The 25,201-nt window shown below is 43.9% G+C and overlaps 1 protein-coding gene across 1 annotated transcript; it reads right to left on the reverse strand.

Moving 5' to 3' along the window:
- Positions 1-24,913, reverse strand: TF (transferrin). The gene is made up of 17 exons (XM_060638706.3): positions 24,781-24,913; positions 22,583-22,755; positions 20,130-20,238; positions 19,149-19,325; positions 18,259-18,406; positions 17,356-17,411; positions 16,630-16,808; positions 15,736-15,913; positions 14,130-14,284; positions 12,681-12,771; positions 12,062-12,100; positions 10,209-10,367; positions 7,472-7,616; positions 6,249-6,313; positions 3,113-3,297; positions 1,724-1,913; positions 1-199 (listed from the first exon to the last, which is right to left on the reverse strand). The coding sequence occupies exons 1-17, from the start codon at positions 24,821-24,823 to the stop codon at positions 165-167; spliced, it is 2,127 nt and encodes a 708-aa protein (XP_060494689.1). The 5' UTR covers positions 24,824-24,913; the 3' UTR covers positions 1-164.
- Positions 24,914-25,201: the final 288 nt, after the last annotated feature.

The following is a 25,201-nucleotide window of genomic DNA, read 5'->3' on the forward strand; positions in this document are numbered from 1 at the left end:
TTTTTAAAAGATAACACCATAATAATTTTTATTTTATGTTCTGCAGAGACACCACTGCCAAACTGTGAAGCCAAACAAACCACTCAGGCTAGCTAGACCTAAAGGGAAGCTTATGGGTCACATGAGCTCCCATCTCCATCTGGTGTGGCTCCACCTCTTGAATTTTAATCTTTGTGGAAAGTACAGGCATCCAGGAGTTCTGTGGAGCAGAGAAGAGAGGTAGGTCAGTCAAAATCTACTTATGTTTATTTTTTGTTGAGTGAATGAGCAGTTAAATCAGAGACAAAAGCACTCAGACCCACTAGGGGTCTACAGGTGGACTAGGCCATTCTCTCAGTGGCCTTCTCCACTTGCCCACCCAGCTCCTGTATCTTTCTGGGCAGTACTGTGCACCAAGGATGGTAACATGGGTTCCCTGCCCTGTATCATCCCCCACCTTGTGTCTTATAGGCATGTTTCCTACACCTAAATCCATGTAGCTGGAAGGAGCCTGGTGGGACTGTCCTCTCTGGCCTCCTTAGTCAGGTGAGGAACTAATAACAAGTACCTGGAACATGCCAGTTTCCAAGCTAGGGGCTGGAGAAGGAGCAAAGAATAGCAGACCGAGACTTTGTCCCCTTCTGGAGGATATAGGTTAGGTAAATGTAACCTGGGTGCTCACAACGGTGGCTGTGGGTAAACGTGTTCCTTACGTTGGAACTATGGGACGCTGGCACAGACTTGCTGAATCAGTATCCCCACAGCCTGTGAATCAGTATTTTAAGGACCATGGCTCACTTATATGCACACAGGAGTTAAAGAATAACCTCCCTCCATCCACATGTTATTCTCTCACCTCTTCCAAATGATTTCAAGGGATTCAATGATGTCCAGCATAGTTAAAGTGCAAAGGTGTGTTTTATTGTTATTTTGAGGCTTAGAAAACTGGTGTTCTCAATGAGCAGTAGGTATAGCAACTTTATAATTATAAAAATTGTCATTGTTCAAGCTCTCAAAAGCAGTGCTGTGTAAGGGAACTTTCTGTGATGATGGAAATATTCTGTTTGCTCACCTGTCTGTTGCTACATGTAGCTACTGACTGCTTGAATTGTGGCTGGTGTAGCTGAGGAACTAAATTTTTAACTTTGTTTAATTTTAATTGATTTAAATTTAAATAGCCATAAATAATTGGAGGCTGCTATATTGGACAGTTCAGCTCTATATAAAAAGGAGTTTAGTAGGGGTGCCTGAATGGCTCAGTCAGTTAAGCATCCCACTCTTGATTTTGGCTCAGGTCATGATCTCACAGTCGTGAGATCAAGCCTTGTGTCAGGCTCAGCATGTGGATCCTGCTTGGGATTCTCTCTCTCTCTCTCTCTCTCTCTCTCTCACTCACTTACTCAAAATCAATAAATAAACTTTTTTTTTTAATTTTAAAAAAGGAGTTTACTGCAGAGCAATGAGCATTGGGTACATACAACCTCTTCCTTTCCCTAGTAATAACATGGAATTCTTCATGTCTGGGCAGTTCATTACCTTAGTGCCCTGAGCCTGTGTCCACCTTACCATCTGCCCATACAAGAAGCCTTTCACACGCACTGGGATTACGGTGTTCTCTCATCATCTCGTCTTGTCTATTGGTCATCCCCAGAGGGCCACAGCCCACTCCTCCTTTTCTACTCACCACCTAGAACCCCACCCATGTTTGCTTGGCATCTTTCCCCATGCTGTTTCTCTTACTCACTTGAGGTGGAGCACTGTCTCAGGTTAGCAACAGCTGTGATATACTCTGGTCCTAAGTAAGATTTATATGTTGTGCCTTCCGGAAGTTTGGCCAAACATGTTGTGTCATCCTTGAACAGAAGGTCCTTGGTGTCTGAGTGGAACATACAGAACTGGCTCGAGCAGTCATTTTCAGTTTTTCCAAACAACTCCTGTCAGATAGAGGGAAAACACATGAGGGTCTGTGGCAGTGAATAGCTGAGAATACAAGGATTGGTTTCAGGGGGATGAAAGCTGGAAACCAGCCCTGGGGAAGCAAGGGAAGCTGCAGAGGATGCCTCAGGATGTTTCCATATGTCTCGCCTGGCGTTGACCCATTTTTGGCCCCAGCTTCATGCTTTCATGAGGCCCCATGTCCTTTATGGGGTGCATCCTAGTCTCACCTCTGGAAAGTCCCTCCCACCCACCTAGTCACTCCTGACTTCCCTGATCTCTCTTCCCCACTTCATTGGCTATGGCCTTGGAGACTGCTTCCAGGAAATGAGAGGACAGAAACATGTTCCTTCCAAGTATTACTATCAAAGAAGATAGTAAACGGAGCACAACAAGGGGTGGTATAGGGAGTTGTTAAATTTCATGTTTGACTGCATCTTTGATCCCATCTTGGGCAAGAGGCTTAACTCTAGGCCTTGTAGGATTATAAGTGAAGTGATGATTACAAAAAGTTTAACATTCCATCTAGCACCTAAGAAATGTTCATTAAATGCTAATTATTATTATCATTTACCTTAAGAGGGCTCATGAAAATATGCTATCTTAATTTTTTTTTTTTTTAAAGAAAACTAATGGCAGGCAGGAAGCTATTGTTGAGGAGAAAGTGGTGTGTGTGGGTAGAGGACTCTCAGGATTAGAATACTCAGGCAGCCTCTTCCCCCTCCCCCTCACAACAAGGCTGGCCCTGGGTTGCTTGTTCTCCCCAGAGGACAAGCTGCCTGAGGATAGAGGTCCTGTGTTTCTGGCTGTTGGAGTGGTTCTCAGTCTCTCTAAACAAGAGAAATACAGTTCACATTTCATGACTTATATCAGTGAAGGCTAGGACACAGGATTACTCTCCTTCATTTTCAAAAAGGATACAAGGAGAAAATGACGGTACCATAGAGCAAGGTCAAGGGTGAGCAAGAAGGCAGATGCATGGACCCCAGAGCCAGTGGATCACGTGGGAACTAATCTCCAGTGACCTGGAGATATAAGCAGACCTGGGCCTGGGAGATCCAGTTCCACAAGTGACAGCCTCCCAATTCTAGTTTCCAGAAAGAGAATGCTGGAGTGAGGGCTGTGCTTAACACTGAACTCCCCCAAATAATCCACACACACCAGGAAGAAAAAATGGCAGGCCCTGGCTTGTCCATACCTGCTGCTCAAGTAATGTTTTGCTAACACAAGCTGCCATATCTTTCCGTGAGACCACAGCGTGATTCGGGGCATGGGCTAGGAAGCATTTTTCAGCCTCTGTCACATTCTTCCTGCTGCCATCAGGACACAGCAGCATAAAGTCTTCCATCTTCAGATCCTTAGCCCATTCCTCAGTGTTATTTCCTGGGGACAGAGAAGGTGGGTCAGCCACAGCTGATAGCTTTGGTTAGGCACCTTCACTGAGGGCACATAACCAACCCACTGACATGTGAAGGACCTAGAGCCATTGGCCAGCAGAAGTGCACACACTGGGGTCACAGTGATGTGGAGAGGAAGAGACACTCACATGTATATAAGTCTGATTCAACAGATTCAACACTCAACCAAGAATTCCTAGTGACCATCCCTTCCAACCTGTCCCACCCAACCAGGAGAAAGTGAAATATATCTGTGAATGATGTTCAAAAACATCTTCATTTCTACTAAATTCCAAAGCATCTGGACTTCTTGCTCTAGCACAGGAAGAACGTGGCTCTCTGTGCAATACAATCTGGCATCAGCAAGCAAAAGAACTTCCCCTGGGGCCATTTTGCAAGCTGGACCAGTGTTCTAAATCTGATGTGCTCATACTGGTTCTACATGAAAATAAATGCACACATGCTTCTGTGCGTACAGGTCCATATCCTATTCTCAGCTTCTTCATTGTTTCTGTAATTTCCCTGAAAAAAAAAGAAAATCTCACCCATTTTCAAGGTTTCCTTCCTCCTGAGGCACTTCTCAAATATATTTTCCTAGTTTTTACTTCTCATCTAAAAGGCAGCGTTGCAATCTTTTTCTTAATTTAATTTTGATTTAATTTTATTTAATTGAACAACTAATGCATGAATTAGCTACCATAAAGCTGTGTATTATTTATAAAGTAAAAATACCTCTTTTCCTACCCTCCCCAAATATAGACTTACAGTTTTAATAGAAAACAACAAATTGCCTGTGTCTCTCCCATGAGTAACTGCACACATCTTTGCTCACCTTCTAACATTTATCCTGCCCTTTCTTACCATTCCCTTCAACTCAGCTCCCTCCAAATGAAACCCACCATCATTCTCTCCAAACCAATTCTGTTCTACTTCATAATTTAAGCATTTATTCAATACTATGTTGTCCGCCCTCTGTCAGATACAGTCTTATTGGAGCGGGAAAATAGCACATAAACCAAAAGCAACAATTCCGGATGCAGATAGTAACATTTTCTATTTATATTTCTAAATGCTGTATGAGCGGAGAACCATCTTGGTGAGAACATATTCATTAGGGAGAGATGGCTGGAGGAGACATGGTTTTAGGTGTGTAACCTGTGTTATACATACTGACTGGGAGACTAACCTAGGCCCAACTGTCAGGGCAGACGATAAAGGCCTCAAAAGGGATAGAAGCTAAGAAGAGGAGTGGATTTTGAAAGAAATAGTAGAAGTTTGGACTCATAGCGGTTGAGGTTGCAGTGCCAGTGAACTTTGTATATAAAAATGACCACATGGCAAATAGAGACTCCAGAGTGTTATTTAGAAGGCAGTTGAGGCCTCTGCTCTACCTTCTCCTCAGGGGGTAAGGATTTTGGAGTCATTGCAGGGTGCAGAGGTGAGAGCTAGAGAGAGAAACCCCACTCAGAACAGTACCAAAGAAAAAAAATTTAAAAATCAAGGGGTAACAAAGAACCAATCTAGGGGTAAAACTCAAGTCATAGGAAAAAGGGCAGCCTTTAAAGGAAAAAGCAACAGTCATAGGAGAAAAGAAAGAAAAATTAGCCAACACAGTAGTCCTTCAAGTAAGTACTTAGCAACTTCTGTGTGCCACTTACCATAGTTGGGGTATAAAAGAAGGAAAAAAGAGCTCAAAGAGTTTCTGTAGCCACAGTTTATTACAGAATGAGATGAACCCAATGTACTAGTCATATGGATGGAAGATTCTGTTGTGGGATGGGGGCATGCCATCTTGGAAGGATTCTCAGAGGAGTTGGTGATAAGCTAGTTCATTCTAGATGAGTTGCTGGGATGATCTGGGATTGGGTGAAGGGACATGAGAAAGGAAGCAAGGTAATACTTACCTGCACTGTAGCAGGTTCTCTAAGCAGTTAGTGATAGGAGGGGGCAGGTGGAGTGCTCATTCTTACTAACTTTAAAAAAATTTTTGTTAGGTTTTTTAATGTCACGGCATCTAATATTCACCCACTAGTTTTAGTACCCATTGATGATTCTTGTTTGAAACAATTATTACTATATTGTTTGCCAAATGATAGTTTTTTTTAACTGTATAATTACAGTATTCCTCCATTTATTCTTGTTCCACAATAAGGAAGATGTTTCCTTTTATCCTCATTTGCTTAATCAGGATATTATTATCCCATATTCCCATTTTATTGAACAAGTCATTATCTTACTACCATTATTATTTCTTCTAGTGCTCAAAATGTCCCAGATTTGGCCAGTGGGGATCATTAAAAATGGCTCCTGTATATTTTGATATATCCCAAAATTTTCACCATGATGTTCCAGGCTCACCTTATATTTTTCCTGCCCTAGCCCTAGAATCAGCTATTTTTCCAAGTGTCCCTGGCTCCTGCTATTGGAGAATGGTTCTAGAAGTAAAGATCTTGGTGTTCATTCCCTCTGGTGTACTATTGTCTCTAGGTTTTTTTCAGTGGACCTAGAATATATTTGGAATATATATATTGGACCCAGAAACATAGGAAATAGTTAAAAAGGACCTTTTGGGGACAATTCACAAAATCTTAGTATGGGCTGTGAACATGGTAAATATTAAATGCATGTTAATATCAATTTCCTGATCTCAGTAATTATAATGTAGACATATAAGAAAATGTCCTCATTCCTACAAAGTGTGCACTGAAGTATTTAGGGGAAAGGCAATGCCTGCACCAATTCAGGGCCACTAGAAGAACCTCATGGTCCTTACCATTCTGCCTACCCAGGTGAACACTTCTCTCTCCACTGAAAAAAACAGGTCAAGGGTCAGAGCTCTGGAGTCTAACAGAGTACATACACATCCACAAAGGCATCCTGACCATAAGTGAACCCAGAAACCCCAATTTGTGGGGACAGAGGAGCATGTGAACATACCCCCAGTGTTCTCCATGACAGTCTGGTCTTTCACAAAGGCCACATCTCCCTTCTCAACCAGACACCTGCAGAGTGCCAGACAGAGAGAGAGAAGAGAGAAGGTCAGAGAGACAACATCTGTCATTCAGGAGGGCCACCTGATAGATCCAGGGCTAGCCATCTGATGTCAGCAATTGTGACTCCCATTCTATCACTAATCTTACAGATTACTAATGTAAGTAATAAAGAAAAGAAAACAAAACCTCCAATTAGCTTTGTGGTTATCTAATCTCAATTCCATACACTAAATGCTAAGTTATGGCATAGTTTCTTCAATAGAGCTATAGCATTTCCCTAGCATCAATAGAGATATTAGAGGGGCAGTGTCCCAATACGGTGATTTCTTACTCACACTCTACTTTGTAAAAATTGGGAATCTGTGGACTGTGAATTGTATTTACACTAACTCACCAGGTGGTTCTAACTGGAGAATTAGGATAACCTTTCTTTTCTCCTTCACTACTGAGAAGTTCAGTTAGAATACCACCATCATTGTGCAGATGATGGACTCATGAACTACTAACACAAGGCTGAATCATAAGACAGTTAAAAAGCAATAAGGTCAAAAGGTGCATAGGCATCTTTGTATAAGTAACAACTACCCCATGAAATAGACTTGGCAGTTGGGAATGTAGAAGTCCTGCAGGTTACTTTTGTGTATTGCCAGGTGAATATGGCCATAGGTTCCCCAGAGGTGCCTAGAAAAGCATGAACCAGACTCCTGACTCCTGTATTCAACTCTGGCAGTGTTTCCTCACCTTGGCAATTGTGACATCTTGAGCCAAACAATTCTTTGTTGTAGGATGCTTTCCTGTGTGTGTAAGATGTTTAGCAGCCTCTACCAATTAGATGCCAGTAGCACCCTCCCTCAACCCCATTTGATCATCAAAAACATCTCCAGACACTGCCAAATTTCCCCTGAGGGGAAAATCGCCCCCCTGTTGAGAACTTCTAATCTGCATTGTACTGTCAGTCTTTGCTATGAGAGCCAGGTCTAGAGATAGTGTCCTGGAGGCACTTGGATGCTCCTTCACACAGGGTTCTAATACAGTTGCTAAATGGGGCACCCTAATACATGCAAGACTAACAGGCCAGGAACATAATAATCTCACTTTAGTTCCTAAAAAACAATCTTGTCAGGGCTGGGTTTATCATTATATTTGTGTCGGGATTAAAAGACTCACCTGAAAGCCCCCGTGTAACCATAGTATCTCTCATGGCTATTGGGAATACACTCCTTTCCTGGAGTTTTTGCCGAGCCAACACACAGAGCACAGAGACTGGAATTTCGCATAGATCCAGGGGCACAGCTCTGTTTGAAAATTTTATCTGTGTAGAAGGACAAGAGAAAGTCAGCTCTTCCTAACTGAGTCAATATGAGTAGCTTTCATCTAACACATAACAGGTGTGTATGGCCCAGGATAAGTGGAACATATTCATTCTGTGACCCACCACCAAGTCAGGACCTGCCAGGGTCCAGGCTTTAAAAGAAAACTTAATTGAGGCTGGGAATAGATGTCAGCAGAGCATTACAAGTCAGGTAGAGAGGATTCCATGGGTACCTGGATAGTGTCATCATTTATCTAAAGAGAGAAGAGAAGGAAATGACATGAAAATTGACATAAAAGTGATAAAATTGAAGGTCTCACTCCCTGAGCATGTGCCACTTGTTTTCAGGATTTTCCTTCCATTGCTATTTTTTAGAAGAGACTTTAATAGAACTTAGAACTCCAAACTCAATTAAGAGCTTGGGGGTTTTACTCACAGCTCAGCTGCTCTCTGATGGCTGTGAAACTGCCAGGAAGTTCAGAAGAGCAGAGGTAGTGCCCTTGCTGGTGGGGAGCCCAAGCTTTCTGGGTATCACCCCAGCCATACTTTGCCTCCTCTCAAACTGCTGTCAGAGAACACCCCAGTGCAGAAATATCCCCGGTCCCTACACACAGGACTTGTCTGGTTCATAACTGTCTTCAGAGGCCTCTCCTTTATTTTTATTTTTATTTAAAAAAATTTTTTTAACGTTTATTTATTTTTGAGACAGAGAGAGACAGAGCGTGAACGGGGGAGGGTCAGAGAGAGAGGGAGACACAGAATCTGAAACAGGCTCCAGGCTGTGAGCTGTCAGCACAGAGCCCGATGCCAGGCTCGAACTCACGGACCACAAGACCATGACCTGAGCCAAAGTCGGACGCTTAACTGACTGAGCCACCCAGGTGCCCCAGAGGCCTCTCCTTTTAAAGCAGTTGCACATATTTGGAGGTGTCAAGGAGGAAGTACTCAGAAAGTTGATGTAAATAACCTTTAGAAACTATTTGTCTATGGTTAACTTACATATACATTTTTCAGGGGTAGAACTAAACTCATACCTGAAGATATTCAGTGGACACAGAGAATAAACTGGTTTTCACCGCTTTGAAAGGGCCTAAGAGCTGGGCAGCCCCTCAGTGAGATTGCCAAGACCTTAAAGAGATCCAAGGATTCCACACATTCACATTACCTAGAAAGCCCAGTGGCAGGGATTGTACTGTCCACCCAACAGTCATTTCCCCTTATTCCTTAGTAACAAAGATCTAGTTGGGTTTTTTTCTTTTAATTTTTTCTCCATTGTTTTTTATTGGGAGATAGATGACATGTAACATTACATTAGTTTCAGGTGTGCAACATGATTCGCTATAGCAATACATTGCAAAATGATTCCCACAATGAGTCTAGTTAACATCCATCACCGTATGTTGTCACAAAATTTTTTTCTTGTAATGAGAACTTTTAAGATCTGCTTTCTTAACAACTTGGAAAAATGCAATACAGTTTTATTAACTATAGTCCCCATGCTGTACATTACATTCCCAGGATTTATTTAGTTTATACCTACAAGCTTGTATCTTTTGCCCCTTCACCCATTTTGCCCATTGCCCCACCCCCCACCTTTAGCAACTATCAATCTGTTTTCCATATCCATGAGCTTGGGGTTTTTTTTTAGATTCCACATATAAGTGAGATTATGCAGTATTTGTCTTTCTCTACCTAAAATACTTCACTTAGTGTAACAACTTCAAGTTCCATCCATGTTGTTGCAAATGGCGAGATTTCTTCCTTTCTCACGGTTGAATAAAAGTGTTTTGTGTGTGTGTGTGTGTGTGTGTATCTCAAATTTTATTCGTTCTTCAGTGGACACTTAGGCTGTTTCCATATCTTGGCTGTTATAAATACTGCTGCAATGAACGTGGAGATGTATATAATTTTTTGAGTTAGTGTTTTCCTTTGGACAAATACCCAAAAGTGAAATTGCTAGATCATATAGTAGTTCTATTTTTAATTTTTGAACAAAGTTCTAGTTTTATTTGGGACAGAACATGCCCAAATAAAAGAGGACATTCTCGAACCTCTGTTACAGCTAAGAGTGACTGTGTGCCTGAGTTTTGAACGGTAAGAAGTTACTTGAAGTAATTGATTTAGATTTCCTGGGTAGCTCCTTTAATAAAGCGACAGCAGGTGGCATTACACTTCAAGCTCCCTTTATTCCTTGCTCCTTGAGGCTGCCTGAATCATGGATGTGATGGCTACCATTGTTGACCTTGAAGACAGAGGCCCCGTGCTCACAATGGTGGAACAGAAAGAGAGGAGCCTGGGCTTCTAGTGACCATATCAGCCAGCCATGGACTGCTTACCTCTTTTTTTTTTTTTTTTAAATGAAAGAGAGAAGTAAACATATGTTTACTCAAGCCATATGTGCAACCAAAAAGAACCAGTCTTATTTAGCTCCCCAGCCCTAGTAACCCTTTTAGGTATCTCCTTGAGGTTCATTTTAACCAAATTTTACTATTATAAAACCAGGGCCACAGCATTTTGCACCATACCACTTTTTTCCAGAATACCTCTTTCCAGCCTGGCTCTGATCACAGCACCCTCCCAGGATTCACTTACCGAATTCACAGCTGTTGATCCTGTTGTAGAGCAGGCCCATGGGGATGTTCCAGCCAGCAGTTCTATCTACTGCAGTGTGGCAGGACTTCCTGCCTTTCAGATTGTTCCAGGTGAGGGATGCATCTGCTGATTTTTTAACCACAGCCACAGCAAGATACCCTACAGGAAAGACACAAAAAAAGAAAGTATTAACAACCCCGGGCCTTCCAGAGTATCTATCTACAATCAAAACCTGCCATTTCCCTATGGAAACAAAATTATCCCCAATCATTCCTTCTGCCTTTGAAAGGGTCTTCCCAATAACTGACTGAGATGTAGCACCTGGCGTGCTCAGTAGAGAATGCAACTCTTGATCTCAGGGTTATGAGTTCAAACCCCACGCTGGGCATGGAGCCTACTTATAAAAACAAAACGTGGGGTGCCTGGGTGGCTCAGTCGTTTAAGTGTCTGACTCTTGATTTTGGCCCAGGTCATGATCTCAAGGTTCGTGAGTTTGAGCCCTGTGTCAGGCTCTGTGCTCACAGTGCAGGGCCTGCTTGGGATTCTCTCTCTTCCTCTCTCTCTTTTTGCCCCCCCCCCTCATGATCTCTCTCTCTCTCTCTCTCTCAAAATAAATAAATTAATTTAAAAAAACAAAAAAGCAAGACTGAGAGGAAGTACCAGTCATTCTGTCAGATGGAGATTATTCTGAACTTAAAAAACAAAATAGTAAGAAAAGATCATCATCAGAGCAACGGTTGGTATACCAGTCTTCCCTAAATGCATAAAACTAGTAAAGTTATAAACCAGCAACTCACCTTCCACTGTGGGGTATCAGAGGAATGGATACTGAAAAGCACATGTGACTCTTACATTTTATACAGTCACAATTAGGAAAGAGTAGTAAATGACCAAATAAACTACAGGGAATATTCTGGCCATGAGGAGAATACAGGTTTGCACCAAAATAAATATGTGAAGTAGAAATTCAAAATCAAGTCAGCTACCATCTGTAGCAGGAAATACAGGCTACTCCTAAAACTGTGAATAGAATATCAACCCATGATTTCAACCTTCCAATTTAGTTAATTCAGTCAACTGTTCACACCAGAAAACAGAGAAGCCTTATCTGTGGAGTAAGACCAGGTCTTTCTATTTTCAGCTAAAGAGTCTGGCTCCTAGAATGAGGGGGAGAGGCTGGGAGGTTGTAACAGGGGAGGTCACAAGGACAAAGTTGCACACTAATGTCTGGAAAATGGCTGGAGAGATCTGAGCACCAGAGCTCTGGGACCCAGTGATCACCTTGACAAGATTTCCAGTCTTGTTCCTATCCCATCTTTCTAGACCCATCCCCACCAGAGCATTAACTGAGAGCCAAACCGGCCTGGGTTCCTGGGCCCAGCCTGGCTGGGAGACTGGGTAATTTCATGCTCCTAGACATATGCCCGTGTGAGCCGCTCTGCTCAGGCCTGCCAGGCACATATGAGCAAGACTCCTGGTGCTAACTCTCATCTAAAACTGTCCAGGCCTCATGTAATACAAAGAGTTGGGAGTGGTGAGGAGGGTGTAAATTTGCTTGCTGGATATAGGAGCCTAGACAACTTGTAACCTCATGAGCTGTTGGTTCTCTTATGGCATCCTTAAAGGATGACAGTACCCACTTAATAGGATTAAATGAGAAATCCTGCATGCAAGTCATGGCAAGTCTAAAAGAGTAACCATCATTATCAATTATCATCCTTCTAGGGTTCTTTTGTACTCTAAAAATTGGTCTCTTCTATTGCCTTACCTACTTCTGATTTGAATTTAAATATACCTTACCCTTTCCCCAAAGTAATAAGAATGAAACTCCTGAGGTACCAATCCCAACTCACCTTTCTCTGGCTTCTTGCTACACTCAGGGTCTTTAGTTTCTGGAGGAAAAAATGAAAAAATCATTAAACATTTATTCATTGAAAGTCATGCCATTTCTATGTGCAGCTCAGAATAAAAAGAGCCAGGAAAACAATCTATATGTTACCACATTCCCAAACAGTCCAGGCTGTCTGGATGATTCAAGTTCACTTTCACTCACTGGCCTCTGGAAGTTAGCCAAAAATTGTGCATTTCAAGTTTCCTGCTCTGTTTTGACCTGTGGCCACAGTCCTCCGGCTATACTTGAGTCCCTGCACTGGGACTACAGGAGAAGTGATTTGGGGAAGCAAGAAGACCTTCCAGGAATCCCAGCTGTCCTCTGCAGAGAGGTCACTTTTAGCTGGAACTTCCCAGTGCCAAGCTTCCTATCCCTCTGGTGGAAAGTATGATAGAAGATTCTGTCCTTTGCCATGACTGTGGGGATTAGAGATGAGGGGGGAGCCCAGAGCCTAGGAAGCAGGAGGTGCTCAGTAAGCAAGAGCTTTATGGCCAATGCGGTGTGAATCAGGCTATGATTTTCCCATCTCTTCTCACTGGCCCAAAGGAAATAAAACACTGAGAGACACTCCCTACACTTACTGTAGTTCTCTGCCAGGACAGGCACTAGACCACACTGGCCTGCTATGTAGATGAAGCCTCCATCCAAGCTCATGGCATCAGCCTCTCCTTTCTGCAAAGACACAGCACATTAAAGCAGGTGACGAGGCTATCTCCTGTCCTACCTGTCCTTCCAGCTGTTTCCTTGAAGCAGCCTTCCCAGTACAGGCCACAAAGGCCCCAGGAGATAGCAGGTACTTATACCAGACCCCCAGAGGATCTATCAGTCAGGAACACCCAGCACAGAAAATAAAACGTACTCTGATTTTCACCCAAAGCATGATGAACTGATGATTATTTTGGGGTGCCTTGCTTAGCTTTTCCAGGAGCAAAGACCCACATTGAGTCCTCCTATCCTCTCATAAGGATGCACTGTCCTACAGACATTTCTACAATAACTTTCTGGAAACCAAAGTTCTTATTTGTAAGACAGATGAGTGGCATCAGGGACACAAGGCCATGTCTGTGGCATAGAATGCCTCCTGATGGGGCTCCGGCCCTGAATCATGGCCATGAGGTTGCATTCTCTTTCAGTGCTTGGTGTAGTCAAAGTGTTACTGAATGAGTAAAATATTCTTGAATGACCTAATTGTCAGGTTTATAAGTCCTGAATTATAGAGATGCTTAAATTCCACAAGATTGCCAAGCTTTCCATTGGGCCTGGAAATATACTTTTTCAAAATATACCCTAAAGGAGTAATTAAATATATGGGAAACTATCTCAGTGAAATGTATGATTCATAAAATGTAAAACATGCAAGTATAATTCATAACAGCAAAAAGACAGAAACTAAATGCTATTATAGATAATATGGATAAATGGCTAAGTAAACTGCATCATATCCACACTATGAAATAGATTACAACATTAAAAGATCATGTTTTCTAAAAAATGATTTGTGACATAGGAAAAGCTAACTAGATATCAGAAGAAAGTGTAGTGAATTGTGAATATGATATGATCCCATTTAACAGGATTTTCTCTGAGTTAGAAGATTATAAGTACTTCTCATTTTCTTTTTTGTACCATTCAGGATTTTCAAAATTCCAAAAGCAGACATGGGATGCTCTTGTGATCAACAAAGCTAAACTTCTGCCTGCTTGCACAATCAGCACAGCCCTGTCACACTTGTCATGGCACACCATGGGTCTCAGGCACACCACACCATGGTCCAGCCTCCCATAAGTGGACACAGCTCAGAGTGCCCTCCACTGTGTACTAACACCAGGAGGAAACAGAACCCTAAGGAGCCCTTCAGATCCATAAAATCAAAAGTACTGAAGCTTCTGTGGGGCTGGGCTCCCACACATGAGGGCAAGGTTCCTGGGAACGCAGGTTTTTATATCATTCCTAAGAACACTCACTCAGCCTTAGGAACAGGCAGAGAGCCGTGGTAGAGATGATGCCCTGTGGGGGCAGCAATGACATACCGCGATCATGGCAATACAGTCTTCGGTGGACTCGGCTGTTTCACACTCTATTTTCCCTACGCTATTTACACTCCACGTATCACACTTGGCCTTCTCATGGTGACTTATTGCACACCATTTCACCTTCTTGCATTCATCCTTTGAGGTATCAGAGCCTAGGGCATAAAGAAGAGAACCAGATTTAGATGAGGCCTCAGAAGTTCCTGCTGGCTACAAATACTGCTAACTGTCTTCATGAAAGTGCTGGGATTTTGCCAGCAATACACAAACAGATCCCATTCAAGGAATTAATAGCCTTAGAAAACAAAGGCAGTAACAATCTCTTTGTTGTATCATTTAGACGATAATTTCTTCTAAGAAGCCAACTTCACTCACAACCCCTCTATCACTTCAGTCAGGCTCTTCCTGTTTTTTTTTTCTTCTTTTTGAAATAGCACTTAACTACCTGAGTTGTTCCTTTTTTTTTTAATACTTTATTTTTTTAAGTTATTTATTTATTTATTTATTTATTTATTTAGAGAGACAGAGGGAGAATCCCAAGCAGGCTCCATGCTGTTAGCACCAAGCCCAATGTGGGGCTTGATCTCATGACCATGAGATCAGGACCTGAGCCAAAATCAAGAATCAGACACTTAACTGACTGAGCTACACAGGCACATCCTGAGTTGTTCTTATTTATTTGTTCATTGTTTATTATCTGTTCCCTGCAGGAAAACATAAGCTCAGCCAGGGCAAGGGCTATGCCTGTCTTATTCTCCAAGGCACCCTCACTATTCAAAGGCGGTGCCTGGCTTGTGGTCAGTGCAATAAATGTCTGCTGAATAAATGGACATCTATTCAATTTTCAAGTTCAGTTCAAGTCACTTCCTCGGGGAAGCTTTCCCACAGCTCCAGGATCTATTTTTCTTTATTTTCATGGTCTCATCAGACCATGATATTTTGTTCTGTTGTGTTTGTTTTCCCTTCTTTTGAGCAAATCTATCATTTGTAATCAATCATTCAGTAGAGTGACTATTCATTATTTGTCTTCTCCACTGGTGTGAGAAAGTTTTATGGCAGCAGAATCTTATATATGTTGGTCTCACCATTGTATGCGCAGCACCTAGCACAGTTTATGGCTAGATGATCAATAAATGTCTGTTGAATGAAAGAGTGATCAAGCAAACCCCACAATGATCCAAGGAAGTTCAGGAGCAGGATTAACCTGTCCAGAGCTCCAGCTTCATTATGGCACATGTTGATCATAATATGGCTGCAGATGTACAAGTCTGTAGTAGTTTTGTTCTTTTTGCCTTACTTTGTGCCAGGCTAATTGGTTTCACAAAGTGGGTAGGCAGGGTGGCCCTGATTTATACAAGGGAAATAATACTAGTATCAATCCAAATCATTTTAAGCATAAGTTTCCTTCAATGCCTTTTGGTGATATCCGGGCTCATCTCATGATGACCGATACCATTTAGCATCAGTCTGACACTGGGTGGCAAAGCTGGGCAGATAAAGAAATGTCAGGGTGGGCTTCTGGTACCTGGAAAGAGTCTATTGCTGGTCCCTGCCCTTACCAGGTTTCCTAGCTCCTAAGGTCACATGATCCTTCCCTAGTACTTACGCATATCTTCCCTTAGATTCCGAAGAGCAGTGACATACTCATATCCCAGGTACAGCCAGGTGTCCATTTTAGAGGGAATCCTTAAAAGCCCTTGGGCAGAGTCCTTAAACAGCAGGTCCTTCCCCAAAGTTGAGCTGAAGAGCTGGAAGGCTGTAGATTTGTCTTTGCCATAATGTTCCTGTATATAGTAAAACACAATAGTAAATGGCTACAGCAACAAGGAATGCTGCAAAAGGAGACTGAAGAAAAACAAACCCCCCAGAAAATGAAATTAAGACGATGAAATTTTCAAGATTCCAGGAGAGAGGGCAGACAGGCCTGCTCTTTCCCACCCAGCAACTTCCCCACCCCCAGCCCTCTTACAGTCATGCAACATGTTTCTGTGGCCTATCCCCCTGGCTGGGTTGACAGCTCACTGAGTATAAGAAATGGATCTCCTTCAGAGGCTGACCCTGTGTGATTACCACTTAAACTCTTGATAGATGGAATGGCTTGATGAGAGGAGGTTGGCTCAGTGCTGGGATTCTGCTGCTCTAAGGAAATAAAGCTGGCTGTGTGTGTAGCACCCTTGTAGTCAGGCTGAGGGACGTTGGGAAAGAGATCATTTCCTTCTGGGGATGTCATGGAAGGCCTTATGGGGGAGGGGGTGTTTGCCCTTGGCTTAGAAGTCCTGGTTTAGATAGAAAGAAATAGAATTAAGCAGTAATGCAGGACTAGACCCCGTGTGACCCTGAGTCCCTGCTGGGCACTTTCACACAAGTGGATAATATGTGGCACAGTTCCCACTATGTCCTGAAAACAAGGAATTCCATAGTGGCCAGAAGGGAATGTAGGAAAATGCCCCAAATCCAATCAGGAACCACTAAGCAGGAGGGAGAACAGTGAATTCAGTACCTGGGCCTTGTTGAGAAGCTCCCAGATCAAGTCCTCCTTGCCCCCCACACTTCGGGCCACAACAGCGTGGGAAGGAACCCTGGCCAGGTAGCAGTCCTCATATTTATCCACTGGCTTCCGGGAGTTGTCCCGGCAGAGCAGCTCATACTGGTCCCTGTCAGCTTTGTTTGGCAGGTTCTCTGGGGGAAGAAAGCCTGGATGAGCCAACTGTAGCCAGGACAGAGCCATGAGCTGTAGTCTCTGTCCCTATCCCTTGCAATCCCAATAAATCATAACATGTACAAGCTGAGATGCCTAGAGCAAATGAAAGCCAGAGCACATAAGAGAACTGACATAAGATCCCACAACCAGTCACAGGTAAGGAAGCTTCTGATGCCTAGTGCAGGGGTGACTGCCTGACACCCACAACAGGTCTCATCTCAGCGGGCCAAGTTCAGGCCGAGGTCAGCCAGATGAGCCCCCAATCCTTTGCTGTGGCAACATTGACCGGCAAGAAGGGTTCCTGTGTCCAGGAGGTTGAATTATGGAAAGAGGCCCAGGAGTCCAGGTGAGGACCCCATATGTACACAACTCTGCACAAGTAGAAGCCCAAGCAATGATAAAGGAGGAACACAGTATGCTCATATCTAACTATGGCCCATGAAGAGGAATGCAGAAGGAGAAAAAAAAAAAAAAAAAAAGCCCACAGCCTGGAGGAGATATGCAAATTCTTCTCCTGTCACTTACCCAGTACTGTGCAGTGCTTGACAAAGGCCACTTGCCCAGCGTCATCCATCAGACACCTGTGGGAAAGAAATACATTAAAAGGATTACTGCAGGGTAGGCCCTTCTCCTCAGGCTTAAGGGTCTGTCTGATCACACCATCCAGCTTGGGGACAAGGGCAGAGCCTGGTGAAGGCCTCTGAGCAGACCCACAGTTGAGGAAGCGCCATGGGGCACTGATATGCCACTAAGATGGGAGGATGAATTTATAGAAACTAGAAATCCCTCATCATGTTTCCCAAAGCAGCAAAAAAAAAAATCATTGAAAATATTTTAATATAGAACAGAGTTTTCAAATTTCTGAAATGGAAGATAAATACATCAAGTCTCCTAAGAGAGGAAATGTGGCCTTGGCTGTCTATCAAATTTTAGGATATAACCAAGGTAAAAGATGTAGCAAAAAATCAGCCATTGAGCTGTCTGCACAGGGGTAGTGAGGGAAGACAGGAGAGAGGCCAGTGCATTGAACACGAGACACTACTACAATAGAAAACAGAGGGTCAGTCACAGAAGAATGGTCCAGACACTAAGGATGTGCCTGTCCCTTAGGCTCTGCTTAGCCCAGTGAGAGGACACATTGGGCAGGTTCATTGGGCTAGACTAAGTTCATTGGGCTGGACTAAGAAATCAAAAGCTCTGGGGAGATAGAAAGGGAGAGGTGCTTCCCTGTCAGATATCACATGAAAGGCGTATGCACTGGCCTGGCCTGGAGGAGAGTCCCAGCTGAATCACTGAGTCACTGTGAAGAAATTAGGCCTCCTGGACACCTCTTTGCAGGCTGGGCTCTGCTGTGGGCCAGGTAGGGTCTCACAGCCTAAGGACATTGGACACTTTGGCCATCATAGAACAGCAGCTGGTCTCACTCACTTGAAGGCACCTGAGTAGCCGAAGTATGGTTCATGGTTGGAGCAGGCACACTTTTCTGTGTCTTTTCCCACACACAGTTGACACAGTTGGGGGAAGGTGGTCCGATCCACACAGGGAACACAGCTGCCCATGAAGAAATTGGACGCTGCTGCTCAACATAAGACATGTAACAAAGGCCATGAGCCACCCTGGCCACAGGCAGTTACAGCTCCCAGTCCCGGATCATGAGAGAACAGAGAGTGACTAAAGGAAAACCAGTACACCCAGTCCCAGCACACCATTATATGTGTTCACTGACCAAGATCAAGGTTTTCCAAGAGGGACAAGTTAACCTTTGTCCTCCGACTTCCCTCCCCAAGAACTAGGCCTGTGCCTGCCATTGACCCAGGCCTGTCTCAGGTTGCTGTCAGCTCCCCTCTCTGCCTGTCAGACTGGAACATCTCAGAGGTTTCCTCTAGGAATCCTATCTGAGAGATAGGAGACCCCCATATAGAGGTACAGGCCAAGTTCATGGCCAACAGATGGCCACCAGAAAAGCTCCAGCAGAATGGGAAACACATCAGCCACAGACAGGAAAGAACCCCAGGGAAGTGAACAGTAGGGCCGAGCAAACTTGGTCCTGACTGAAGCCCTCTGTCAGGCTTGATGCCCTTCCCCCCCCCCCATTCCTCAGGACAGCCACTGGTTGGATGTTAAGAGCTCAGAGAAGAAAAACACAGCTGACACCTCCCAAGGACTGCTGATGTGGCAGAACTGACCAGCTTAAAGTTGGTATACCTCCTACCTCTACCCCCAAAACCCATCACACATGATCACCTGATCATGTCTGAGCAACCCCAGTTTGGCCTGTGTAGGCCTGCCTGATAGCACTCACCCTCTTGCCCACTTACCCCTCAGAAGAGAGTCACGTGGCTCAGGCAACTTCCAATAAAGTAAGCCCATGGGGATGTTCCACCCAGCAGACCTGCCAAGGCCTGTGTGGCAGGATTTCTTGCCTTGGAGCTGGTCCAGATTGAAGTCACTGGTCTTTTTCACCACAGCCACAGCATAATAGTGGGTTTTTTTATCTGCAAAGGGACAGTGTGAATGAAAGACATTTAGCCTGGGGAACAGTTGGAAATATTGCTCCTTGCTGCTGGGCTCCTTAGTAGAAAAAGGGAATCCACAGGGCACATTTCTGTTGGGTTGGGTCATAAAGAGAGAGAGATCAGGAAAACCTGCCTTGACTTGCAGGGGAAAGAAGGCACCACAGAGAGAACATTTGTAATAACCCTCCAGGCAAACACAGGGGCAAGAAGGCCACATACACATGTGGTCCAAATATTTTTGCCTACCATGGCCCTGCAGGGGGTCTGTCTGCCTATACCTACCAACCCAAGCCCACCAGGAAACAGGAGTTGTGGCACAGGGACCACATTCATTCTAAGTACTTCCTGTCCCCTGACACAGGCCCAGGGACAGCTGGTTGCTCTCAGAAGAGATGCAAGGCTGTTGGGGCTCTGAGCATAGGCTCCAGTGTGGTCTCTCCCCTGTTTGTGGCACCTATGGTTCTTGGAGGGCTCCTCTGTGTAGCTCTCAACCCCAGTGGTTCAGGTCAGGTTGTACACAGCCTGCTCTGTTTCTCCAGGGAGCACATTTCCTGGCCCAGAATGTCAGTGTCAGGAGCACCAGTCCTCAACCATCCCAAAGCCCCAAAGGCCTTGAGTTGTGTCTTCAGCAGCTGATAAGACCTCTCATTCCCCACTGATACCCAATGGGGAATGCTCATCCATCTTTAATCCCCATTACCTGCCTGAACAAGACAAACTCAGCATCTACCAGGAGAGAATAAGAGCAACAAACTCTCTCCTGGGTCCTCAGGAAGAACTTACCATCTTGTGACTTATAGAACTCTGCCACTATAGGCTTTAGGTTGTAGGGGTGGAGGCCCGCCTCGAACACCAAGCCTGCATCCAATGTCACAGCATCTGCTTCATTTGTCTGAAAGGGATAAGACCAGATCCTGATGAGGACCTTACTTCTGATAAACTTTTGGTAAACTAAAAGTGTATAGTACGAATTTAAGGAAATCATGAAAGAATATAAATAAAGTGGAAAAAAGGGGAAACAACACAAATGAACACACATGTATGAACTCAATTTTTGAAAACAGAAAAGGAAAAATCAGAAAATGAGGAAAGGCTGAACTAAGAAATCAAAAGTAATATGGCAGAAATAAGTCCATATTTACCAGTAATAACAATTATTAGTGGCCTAGTTTACCACATAAAATAAATGAGATTGTCAGAATGCATTAATAAACAAAAGCCAGCAATAAACAGTTTTCAAAAGATGTACCTGAAACAGAAGCACACAAAAAGTTGAAAATAAAGGAATGCAAAAAGCTATAGAAGAAGACTACTAAACAGAAGAAAGTTGGTGTAGAATGTTAATATTAAAAAAATAGAGTTCAGTCAAAAAGCACTGCCAGGGATAATTGAATAATGATAAAATACCAAATTCACCAAGAATGATAGGATTATTCCCTCATACACTCCTGGTGGGAGTAGAAATTTAAATAACCACATTAATTGTCAACTACACCCCCAAAAGAAAAAAGAAAGAAAAAGAAACAACATTGAATTTGCTTAAAAATCAAACACATTTGACATTGTCTTAAAAGTCAAATTCATATCTCACGGCACAGCAAGTCTGCTCCTATACACACACACACACACATATATACACACACATATATATATGTATATTCAAGAGAAACTTCATACTTGTGTCCCAAGAGATTTATATAAAAATATTTGTCATTCCCTGATTAGAATAACAGAAAGCTGGAAATAGCCCAAATGCCTAATGACCAGAAAAGAAAAAATAAATTGTGGTATACTAACATAATGGACTATTGTAGAGCTCTGAAAATGAATGAACAATGGCTATATTCAATGATATGGGTGAATCTTAGCATAATATCGAGGAGGAAAAAACAAGTAGGAGAAGACAACACATAGTAATGTCACGTTTAGGAAACTTTTCACAAATCAAAAATGTGTCGTGATTCATACATGCCTATATACATCTTAAAATGAAAATAAAAGGTAAGAAAGTTTTAGGATTCAGTTTGCTCAGGATGGAGAAACACATTGGTGGTTTTAAGTAAGGTCAGTGGGATATACCACACTAAGTGGGGCCATTCTCATAAAATCCAGTACTGCCACACAGCAGCCCTAGAAGTAAGCTATTGGCAGTGATGAAGTTTTGAGAACCTGTGTTAGGTTTGTGGATAATATTATGTTATTAACATTTAAAGAGGGGCATGCATGCACTAAAATGGAACAAATGTCATAATTCAATGGTTAGAATTAAACCATGATTGCAACTGAGATCCAATTAAAACACGCACGCACAGCAGACCAGCTGTTCTTATCAAATCATTGATTCCTTCAGTGAATCATACTCTATCTGGCTGATCTCCCATCTCATTACTCCTTCTAGTCTCCTGCTTGCTCTATTCCTGTCATCCTGACTTCCCTACAGCAGCTTCAAAAAGCCCATCTCTCCTGTCTCAAGCTCTTTGCACAAATTGTTGTTCACCACTTGGTGTATTCTACCCATGGCACCCAGCAAGCAGCCTAACCCATGCTCATCCTTAGGGTCTCAGCTCATTGCTTCCCTCTCAGGGAGATTATCCTTGATACTCAGGCCAAAACAAGTTTCTTCTGAAAGTCTCTGTCAGAGCATTCTACTCTTTCCCTTCATTGTACATCACACAATTTGAAATTATAGTCTATGTGTTGCATGTTTTTCTTTTCTCCTGACTGTACTGTAAGCTCAAAACTAATGACCATGTGTGTTTCAATTCACCACTGCAGCCCCATTGCCCAGTACAGGGTCTGACCCACATTCAGATGTGCACAAAGATGAAGGAATGAAGAGTTTGAGGAAAATCTAGAAACAAAGGGTTCAGCAACCATCTGAAGTTTGCACTGTATTTCTCTTCCCTGGGAGCATCGTTCAACTTCCCGTGATATGTCAAGAACTTCCAAAACAATGTCATATAATAATTTTGATAGCAAACATTCTTGTTTTTCCCCTGAATTTAGAGAACTTAGTGCCTCAAAATTTCCCCCTTTTCAGAGCATTGGATTTTGTTTCAAGACCCCTTAAAAGTGAGCACTCCAATTTCCCTTTCTGAAGTGCTTTTATTAGCATTGGAGGTTGACTGTCACACACACCAGCCTCCTACCTGTGGGTAAAGAGTTGTTCCAAAATAACAGAAGAGAAAGGAAAGTACAGATTTTCTCCCACTCCTTTTTAGGCAACAGTGACTTACCGAAATGGCCCTGATGCACTCAAGGTAGGAGGTTTTCTTCACACAGCTGACAAAGGGACCAGTCTCAAGGACCGTTTTCATATTTTCGCTGAAACTGGAGCACTTACTGGCTTCATGATTTGAGACAGTGCACCATCTCACAGTTTTCTCAGGGGAGACAGCCAGACACAGCCCTAGGAGAAAGAGGCCAGAGGTCCCTGTGCTAGTGGGAGAGACAGCAGCACCCTCTGAAGGGTCTTGAAGGCTCCATCCCCTCTATCCTGTCCTCCTCCCACTCCTCCCATTAACACCCCAGGGCACAGATTCTGCTGCCTTCTGAGGCTGGGGACAAGATAAAGGAACGCTAGAGTCCTCCTAGTCACCTGCTAATCACCCTCTGCTAGCCAGAGGGATGTGGGCTTGACCATCAGCTCTCAAGTGGAGACCACTGTCTACTCCTCTCTGTTCTCCCTGCCTCCTTGCCTCACCATCCTGGGACTGCCACGGGACATAAGCCTTATTGGTGTGACAGGGCATTTTCAGCTACTTGAAGGCAGTGGCTTGAAACTACAATTTGGGGAAGCTAACAAGGTAGGAATTAGCATCTTGTGTTTATTTATGTTTTTAATATAATTTATTGTCAAGTTAGCTAACATACAGTGTATACAGTGTGCTCTTGGCTTCGGGAGTAGATTCCCATGACTCATCGCTTACATACAACGAGGAATTACCATCTTTTAAAGATGATGGAACTGGGCTCAGAAAGTGATGCTTTAGCCAAGGTCACCCAGCCTGTTAGTGGCTGAGACTGGCCTAGATACCAGGTCTCCAGACTTTGGTCTCTACCCAGGGAACAAAAGAAGATGACATTCTGAGTTATTTTCCATCTGTTTCACCAGTAGGTAGGGGCAAATGATTAATGAGATAATGAATTTGTCTATGATACTTTTCTATCATCCTCTGTTCCAGGAATAACTAGAACTCCACATCTTTAGTGGTTCTCTCTGTTTCCAATGACCCCTCCTTCAATCTTCATCAGTCTTTTGGGCTGCCATTAGAAGAAGCTAAAGCCACCCATGTCTGTAGCTATTAAAATCATGTGGTTGCACTACTCCCAAAGCCCATTGTCATCTCTACTTTCTGTGGATCAGTAGCAGAAGGCTGACTCAGGGAAGCTGATGAATATCCACAAATCACAAAGCAGGAAAGGGGGAGGGCAGTGGTTCTCCAGAATGCATAAAGAGGGGCCACAGGGAAGTTACTGCCCCAACCACACTTTACCCTACCTGTGCCCATGAGAAGTCACAGGAGGCATCAAGATTCAGTGGCAAACCCTCTCTAAACTGTCCCACCTGCAGTCTCATAGGCAGGAATTTGTCCTGAGTCCTGCATTTACCTTGCACAGTCCTATGAGGTGCTTTTGGTGGGGGGGGAAGGGAGGGTGCACAGGGGAAAGGCAAGTAATGCAGGGCCAATTCTCAATGGTAAACTTCTCCAGGAGAGACAAATAAAATAACTAAACACAGAGGCTCCAAAGGTGTAACAAACGCACCGGAGTGGCAGATGAAAGTTAAAGGACAAAGGGAACCAAGCAATCTCAGGAGGTGATGGGCATTGGCAGAGGCCATCCATTGGCAGTCCCCACACCAAGGATGTGCTAGTGCCTGGATCCATGGCCTCATTTACCGTCACCTGACCCTCTCAGGCTGGGGCTGTACTGCCCTTCTCACTGGTGAGAATACAAGAAGCCTGGCTTCAGATATGCTCCAAGCCTTTCAGTGGCCCTGCTTCTTAGCATGACATCATCAGTGCCAGGAGCACCTGTGGGACATCAGACTGCCAAGGTTAAGGACAGGGTCAGATCCCAGAGGTCTTGAATACCATGTTCAGCAGTTCAGACTTGACTCAGGCAGCCTCATAGAAGGGATCTGATAAACCATGATGTAAGTGCTCTAATTTGTTGTATTCTAATACTGTAAGTTTTACTGGACAATGAGGAGGAGGAAAGCAAGGAATGGAAGCAAGTAAGCACAGCGGGACACGAAAAGGCAGCAGAGGCACAGAGGGGAACTCGAGGCAGTCCTGAAGCAGGTGCAGGGGTGTGGTGGGGAAGAGTGAAGGAAATGCTCAGGGAACCCAGGGAGTGGTATGTTGGAGTGGGGGGTACAAAGAGCACCTGGGCTGACAACTATGTGGGCCTTCCCCGCGCCAGCACTCACCCAGGACCGCGCAGGCCAGCAGGGCACGGACGGCAAGCCTCATCTTCCTGAGTCTGTGGCTTGGAGCAGCGAGGACAGACCTATGGGCTTCTGCGCAGCCTCCCAGCCCTCCGCACGGCTTTATCCCCCGCACCGCGGGCCAAGCAGAATCTTTGACCTCCAATGTTTGCACAGCCCGCTTGCCCAATCACCCCTCATCCCGCCCCTTTCATTCCTTGCCCAGGCTGATCACCTCATTTCCTGAGCTCTAGAAAGATGCACGGATGGTATCCAGCACAAAAATGCTGATTGTAAGGGAATTAAAGAAAAATCAACCCTTTGTTAATACGCGCTCTCTCTGTGCCAGGAGCAGAGCTGCAGCAGAAAGGGGGTTGGTGGGGGCGGGTAGATCTGCTTCTGAATCTGAGGATACCAAAGCTGG

This window comes from Panthera onca, chromosome C2 (genome assembly GCF_046562875.1).
Source record: "Panthera onca isolate mPanOnc1 chromosome C2, mPanOnc1 haplotype 2, whole genome shotgun sequence".
Classification (NCBI taxonomy): Eukaryota; Metazoa; Chordata; class Mammalia; order Carnivora; family Felidae; genus Panthera; species Panthera onca.